Raw genomic sequence first — 7,834 nt, 5'->3', positions numbered from 1 at the left:
TGTGTGTGTGTCTGTGTGTGTCTGTGTGTGTCTGTGTGTGTGTGTGTGTGTGTGCAGGCGTCCAGAGACCTGGTGTGTTTCCTGCAGCTGGATCACGTTAACGTCTATCACGGTCAGGACTACAAGAGCAAGTACAAGGCTCCTACAGACTACTGCATGGTGCTGAAGGTACAGGGTCCTCCTCACACACACACGCGCACACACACACACACACACACACACACACACACAGCTGTAATGAAGTGAGGGAACACACTGTGGTCATGTTTTAGTATCAGTAGCCCTGCAGTGCCCCCTGGTGGTGTGGAAGAGTCATGATACTTCTATTTAACAAAGGTTCAAAGATTGCAGGGATGAGCTCGTAAGCAAACAAAATAAATATTTTAAAGAATTTAACGAGGGGTAAGAAATGTACAGAAGAGGATTAAAGCCTCTGGAAGAAAAAATTAAGGTGCAATAAAATGCTGATTGATATTATTTATCTGAAACATTATTAATGCATGCACAGGATGAGGTTGGCTAGAGATGGGAGGGACTCTTTGTCCACTAGGGGGCGCCAAAAACACTCATACAGACAGGAGCTTTAAGGACTAGTTTAAAGGTGATTCATTTCTTCAGCGTAAGGAGTCATATTTATTTAATTCATATGTTTGTAGATATTAAACAGACAGGGGAAGAGCTACACCTGTTAGAGGATTATATGTTCAGTCTGGTCAGAGCTGAAGAAGGTTTTCAGAGGAGAGGTGAACCGTTTTCAAGGATCAAGCTTTGAGAAACCTCTGATTGGCATTCTCCAGATTTGTGTCAAACTGTAGAGATAAAAACCTTCTTCTCTAGCAGCTCCATCAGTCCTGAAACCAAACCACCTCTGGTTATAACCATGATCATCTTCAGTGTTTGTTAATGTCAGGTTCTTGTTGTTTCTGAGGTCTGAGAACACAGCTGCATGTTTTTAGTGTCTCCACTCTCAGTAAAGAAGTATGAAACCTTCCTGTAGAGGAGAGAGGCTTTGTTTAGTCTGATTTATTAATACTTCTGTGCTTTAAAGATTAACTCCAGCTCTGATAAAGTTCAGAAAGCCAGGAGTCCTGCAGGGTAAAAATAAGTGTGTGTTTCTATAAATAGCACCCTCAGATCCAGAAGAAGTCTCAGTACATCAAGTACCTCTGCTGTGACGACATCAGAACCCTCCAGCAGTGGATCAACAGCATCCGCATCGCCAAGGTGAGACAGACCTCATCATCTTATCTCTGATCGTGTAGATTCCAGAGGTTTTAAGTCACTGAACGCACCTTCTCCTCTCTGCTCCACCTCCAGTACGGGAAGCAGCTGTACATCAACTTCCAGGAGGCGATGAGGAGGACGGAGGCGGCCTACGATTGGTCCTCCCTCTCCTCTTCATCCATAAAGTCCGGCTCCAGCTCCTCCAGCCTCCCAGGTCTGCCTGCTCTCATCACGGTGGCACAACAACATCTTAATATATTACCTGTACTGGAAAATAAACCTCTTTACTCATGTTCCTCCAGAGTCCCAGTCCAACCACTCCAGCCAATCAGACAGCGGGGTGTCAGAGATGACATCATCAGGCCACACCCGCTCGCAGAGTGTCGTCAGCTCCATCTTCTCCGACGCCTGGAGGAGAGGAACACAGGGAGAGGTATGAACACGCCGGTCCTATCCTTCATCTGTCTTTGTTATCTGTCTTTGCCCTCATTATGTTTGGACTACATTTCCCATAATCCCCGTCTGCTTCCCTGCCAGAGGTCAAAGATGAAGGGACGTATGCCTGTTCCTCTTTGTGTTGGAGGAGGAGGAGGAGGAAGTGGAGGGAGTGGAGGTTAGACAGGATGTGGTGACGGCATGTTCACAGCGTGGTTTTTAAAAACACTAAAAACTGTTTGTGGGAATGATCCGGACTGACTGTTTGAACTGGTTTTGGATCCTTGGTAGGTACGGGTCAGGTTCAGGTCTTCATTTGGGCTTTGGCATGCCTTCATTTAGAGGTCAGGATGGAATCAGAGTCAGGTTTAGAGAGAGAGGAGGGTCACTGGTTTGTTTTGAAGGCTATGGTCCTGGAAGCAGCGGGACGCTGCTTCCAGGACCATAGCCTCCAAAACAAACGGCAAATATGGAAAGCTGCAGTTCCTTGAGTGTCCACTAGGGGCCAGCTCTAAAAGCCCACAACGTCCCATTAACACCATGTTAACATGCCCGTCTTTAAAGCAGGAATAAACATGATTACAACCTCTCTTGTCCTGCATCATGAAAAGTGAGTCGTGCAGCATCATGAAGAACTGATCATGTGATCTGTGTGGTGCATCGTGGCCCCTTGGTTTTAAAAGGCTGATTTGTTCTAACCTTGTTGTGTTTGATGGAGTGACCTAACCAACAAATCATACAGACATAAAACATCACAGTGAGCTGAAAGTTAACAAACAGACACAAGGTGGAAAACAAGGTGTCTGACTTAGACGGTTTATGGAGCAGTTAAAGCTTCATGTGAGAGAGAGTTGACTGTTTGAACTGGTTTTGCATCCTCTGCAGGTACGGGTCAGGCTCAGGTCTTCATTTGGGATTTGGCATGCCTTCATTTAGAGGTCAGGATCCAATCAGAGTCAGGTTGAGAGAGAGGAGGGTCACTGGTTTGTCTTGGAGGCTATGGTCCTGCGGTAAACTGCAGTTCCTTGAGTGTCCACTGGGGGCCAGCTCTAAAAGCCCACAACGTCCCATTAGCACCATGTTAACATGCCGGTCTTTAAAGCAGGAATAAACATGATTACAACCTCGTTCCAAAAAATGGTTTTGCAGTGAAAAGCTCCTTTTCTCTCTTCCTACATCCTGAAAGTGGGAGTTCATTTTTTGAAACTCATTTTAAAGATATCAAGGTTAAGAGTTTGGCGTGTTGAGGCGTAACCAGGGGACTGTCTTGCCCGACAGGAGGGCATAATGTGGCTGTTCTTCTCCATCTCTTCACCTCTTGCTGGGTCTTTGCTCATATGGATTTTAAAATTTACCCGAACACGTGTCTGTAGGGAAAAGTGGGTTTTGGAGCAGGGGAACACCCACGCCTTTAAAGACGTCAAAGATGATCCTGAAGCTCCCCAGGGACCCAGGAAACTCAGACAAACGCAACATAATGAAAATCATGTAAATGTGTTTGCTCCAGTGAAAATCACCCGCTGATAGTGTTCTAGGATTAAGATGGAACATCAGTCTGTAAAGTTGTGCATCCTTAAGTTCTCTCATGAGGTGTTTATTGCATGATAGCCGAGTGTACTGATTGGTTGATTGAATAAAGTCTGACTGGCCGTCAGTCCTGCAGTTTGAAGGTCTAACTTCAGTGTGCTGGTTTGCTGTTTGACTTGTCTTGGATTGTCTCAGGATGAAAAGGTTGAGATGTGGTTCTAATTCCTCTCTCTTGTCTCCTGTCTTACTTCACCCCTCCTCCATTCTTCCCCTCTTCCTCCCTTTCCCTCCAGATGATGAGGATCGACCCTATCAGTAGGCCCATCCCTCTGCAGATACCCGGGATGCCCCCCCAGACGCTGCCTCACTCTCAGCCTCAGACTCCACCTTCCAGGAGCAGCTACACCGACGGCCTGGTGCAGTCCGAGGACTCCTCTCCATCACCGCCCTCGCCTCCTCCACCTCCGCCGCTTCTTGTCACGAGCGTGGGCCACCAGGCGGCACCTACCTCCTCATACATCAAGTACAGCACGCTGGCTCGCCTTCAGAACCAGAACCAGTCCAGAACACAGCAGGCAGAGGCTCCCCCAGCTGCACTTCCAAACCAGACGACGAAACCCAACTACAACACCCTCCCAGCGACGTACAACACCCCCCTATTACCCCCATCCCCTCCACCTCCCCCTCCTCTGGCGGCACCAGCTCCTGGATCAGCGATGGCCGCTCTGAAATACGGTGCAACGAGTCCTTCTGCTCTCCCACTGCCGCCCCCGCTGGAGGAGGACCTACAGGAGCCCTCCTACCTTCCACCTCCTCCTCCAGAGAGCCTTGAGACCAATGGGTTGCCTCCTCCACCCCCTCCTGACTCCATCCTCGAAGCCTGCCCTCAGCTCTCCAACAGCGGCCTCCAGCAGTTCCTGTCGCAGAAGTTTCCCAACATGGTGTACGACTTTAACCAATCAGAGGAGGAGGATAACTCCCCTCCTGCTCCTCCCCCTGAACTCTCTCCTCCGACTTCCCTTCACAATCTACGACCTGTGTCTCCTAATGCACCTCCTCCTGCCCCCCCTAAAACCTTCACAGGTGGTTTTCCTCCTCAAACTGCTCGTAAACCCTCTGGTCCCTCTTCCCTCCCCATCGCTCTGTCCCCTGTGTCACCGACGCAGCCTCAGAGCAGCCATGGATCCTTTAAGAAGCAGCAAAGCTTCTCAACAGGACATTCCCCCAATCAGCCGCCCCCCACTCTGCCAAAGCAGCACAGCCTCTCCTCCAAAAACCTCACCATCTCTCCCTCCGCCTCCTCTTCATCCGTCTCCATCGCTGCTGCTACCTCCTCTTTGGTCAAACAGATCGTCAATCAGTTCCCAGGAAACTCCAGTCCTTTACCTTCCTCCAACTCCGCCGAGGGCTCCAAGATCAGCACCCCTCAGTCTCCTCCAGCCGTCAAGGCCAAACCCAAGTGGCAACCAGGAGGAGCTGTGGCCCCTCTGTCCCCAGAGTTCCCCCCTCCTCCTCCAGACAACTCTGCAGGAGAGTTCCCTCCACCGCCTTCCAGCAAGACGGGCTCACCAATAAAGAAGTCACCTTCCTCCTCATCCACAGGATCCACCAAGCGAGGGCCTCCCCCGGCTCCTCAGAGAGCCTCCTCGATCCGGGGCGACGAGAACGAGAGGCCGAAGAAGGTGGAGAGCCTCGTCAGCAAATTTGGACAAGCTCCTCAAACAGGAACTTCCTCCAGCTCCTCGTCAGTGACCGGGTCTCCTTCGAAAGAGTCCTCCAACCTTCCCGCTCCGCTCCCCAAACCGGGGAAGCTGAACTTGGCGAACCTTCCTCTGGCGCTCCAGGGTCTGCAAACGGGCCAACACCATCAGACCTCTGAGTTCCCGTCTCCTCCACCCCCACCTCCCCCGGCCAACACTCAGAACCTGGACTCATCACCGGACTACTTCCCACCTCCCCCGAGTGACTTTGAGCTGTTCCCTCCTCCCCCCCACCCGTCAGAGTTCCACCACCCGCCAAAGGTTGCCGTGGTGAACCCCCAGCCTCAGATGCAGCCGCCCCAGCAGGTCGTGTCCTCCTCTCTGTCCTCATCCTCATGGAAACAAGGCTCGCTGAAAAAGGGGGCGGTCCCTGCCCCGATGTTGAACCGGCGGACCAGCAACCAGTACGAGAACACGACATCCATGCCCCTGTCCCCGCCTCCTCTGTCTCAAACCCCGCCTCCCTCCCTGACCTCTTACTCCTCCTCCTCCTCCCCGGTTCCTCCCACCTCTCCCAAATCCGCGGGGCCAGTCTCTTTGGCGCTAAAGCCTCACTTCCTGGAAGACCTTAACCGCACCCTCAAGAGAAAATCCGTGTCTCGCCACGGCTCGCTCACCTCCTCCACCCTCATCCCCTCCTCTAAGATGGAGCCCGTGGGCACCATGGACGACATGGCGCTCCTCCCGCCTCCTCCCCCGGAGCTCATGCAGCAGCATCAGGGCGTCCGAGGACAATCCAAAACTTTGTCCCGTCACCACACACACTCCCAATCCGCCAAACATGCCAACATCTCAGGCTATGCAACGCTGCGGCGAGGTCCGCCTCCCCAACCTCCCAAACGGGACCAAAGCACCAAACTGACCAGTGACTGGTAGGAGGCGAGGACTCGGGTGGACCCTGAACTGACTCTTTAAGGTCTCATTGTTACTGCAGAAAAGAATAATCAGTGTCTGTCTTGACTCGTCCGTCTCTCCTCATCCTGAACCATCCCCCCTTTGATTCCGAGCAAGTAGCAAGTCGTCTTTCCTCCTCCTAATCTCAGATTATGATTGTTCCTATTAGCCTCATTATTACTCTCATCCTCATTATTACTATCATTATCAGTACATGTTTAATCCAGTGACATGAGTAAACTATATATATGTAAATATATATATCTGTATACAAGCAAGCCAGAAGAATCACCTACGGAGCTTTTTTCACGATGTCTGTGCAGCTTTGCATCGAAATATTCAAACAGACCAGACTTGAACGACGACAGCAACAGAGACAATTTGCTGCACATTGGTACTGCATGGAGCCGCGGCAACGAAGGAGCGCCACACGCAGGGAGCGCCACGCGAAGGGAGCGCCACGCGAAGGGAAGCGACTGAAGGAGCACGAGATGCAAGCGTGGGCTGATGTGTACAGAAGTGTTTGTTGTGGACCGGCGGGGAGGGAGCCATTTCTTTCAAACTTTTGTTGTGTGTGTTTTTATATAAGATTATTTAATACTGGAAAGATATTGTTATTATTCTAATTATTTTAAGTTTTTAAGAAGTGTCAAAAGAGAATGAGTTTGACTGAGAGAATATGTCACAGTGTTAATCTGGGTGGAGAAGTAGCAGACAGCTGAGTTTAGATCTGGATCATGTTTCTGAAGTCAGAGCTTCACGGCTGATTACGGCGGCGTGAGAGTCGGCTCTTAAACGCGCTCTGATGGCGAGCGAGGTTCTGCTCAGATTAAAACTTTGAGAGAGATTTTTTCCTGCAGCATATTATGGTCTGCAGCCGGCGGCGTTCTCATGTCTTCCCTTTGCTCTGTATGTTGATGAGTTGGCGCTTTTAAGATCTGTCTTTCATTCCTTGAATCTGTCCCTCCGACCATCAGGACCTCCTTTAATCTGAGCTCAGCCTCCTCTCCTCGCAGCGCCAACAGACTCCTGTAAATTCATCAGATAGCTTTGCAGTTAGCTCCTGTTTTGATAGCTAGTCGGCTTTAATGAGCTGAATGTCTGGAAGAAGGTGATCAATCATCATTTGCTGGTAATAAATCAATCACTTGTTTGTCATCTGAACGCCTGGTTTTATCAAAATGCTTGTGAAGTATTTAAGATGTGTGTCCAGGATGCTGTGGAAACAAGTGCCTGTATAAAAATCACTGCTCATGAACATCCTGTGTGCAGAACCCGACCGTTACCTCTGTGATGTGAGCCGTTAGCTTTCTGACCATCCAAGTGCCATCGTTCTCAGAGAGGTCGACAGGAAGGAGCGAGGTGCAGCTCACTTACAGAAGAGTGAGTCTAGAGATCATCATCAAGGTGCCACTGTGTTTCCCTTCACTTTTATACTCTAGCACCCCCTAGTGGCTGAATTAAAAACAACACTGACAGAGGATCCACTCTGACTCTTTACTGCTGCAGCTCTCAGGAGCTCCAACATTTAATCTGCAGAGGTTTCTTTGTCTCGACGACGTTTCTGCACAATAACATTGTTTTTATTGCAAACTGAGCAACAGCAATCCAAACTATCTCCATTAGAAACTTCCTGCAAAATCAGAAACACGTGCAAAAGTCCAACAACGTGTGTGCATCAGCTGCTCTCACTGTCCTCGACTGAGCTGAGTCATTTTAGGATTAATGATGGAAACAAAGAGAGAACCTCTGAGAATAATCCAGGAGTAAAAGTCTTAAAGTTATTTAATTCTTCAAACTAAACCTGTGTTTACATTCTGCTTAAGCCCCGCCTACCTCTCACCCTGCAACATGATTGGCTGTTCAATGCAGTCTTCTTCTTCTGTCTAATGTTGGGTTCCACCTAGCGTTTAAGGCTCATTAGTCATATTTATACTGAGAGAAATTATATTGCAGTAATTATCCTCATCGAGTTATCACCCAGGCCGAGGAGC

At 49.6% G+C, this 7,834-nt stretch overlaps 1 protein-coding gene across 1 annotated transcript in view; it reads left to right on the top strand.

Moving 5' to 3' along the window:
* LOC117820350 (ras-associated and pleckstrin homology domains-containing protein 1-like) overlaps nt 1-7,004 on the top strand; it is a 44,796-nt gene extending 37,792 nt beyond the window's left edge. The window contains exons 10-14 of the mRNA XM_034694082.1: nt 58-168; nt 1,126-1,224; nt 1,318-1,438; nt 1,527-1,657; nt 3,480-7,004. Coding sequence (XP_034549973.1) covers nt 58-168; nt 1,126-1,224; nt 1,318-1,438; nt 1,527-1,657; nt 3,480-5,822 — 2,805 coding nt within the window. The 3' untranslated portion in view covers nt 5,823-7,004. The remainder of the gene's footprint in view (nt 1-57; nt 169-1,125; nt 1,225-1,317; nt 1,439-1,526; nt 1,658-3,479) is intronic.
* Nucleotides 7,005-7,834: the final 830 nt, after the last annotated feature.

The sequence above is a fragment of the Notolabrus celidotus genome, chromosome 10, assembly GCF_009762535.1.
Source record: "Notolabrus celidotus isolate fNotCel1 chromosome 10, fNotCel1.pri, whole genome shotgun sequence".
NCBI classification, from domain to species: Eukaryota; Metazoa; Chordata; class Actinopteri; order Labriformes; family Labridae; genus Notolabrus; species Notolabrus celidotus.
Note: the sequence above shows the minus strand (reverse complement) of the source record. Positions and strands in the feature narration are given on the sequence as shown.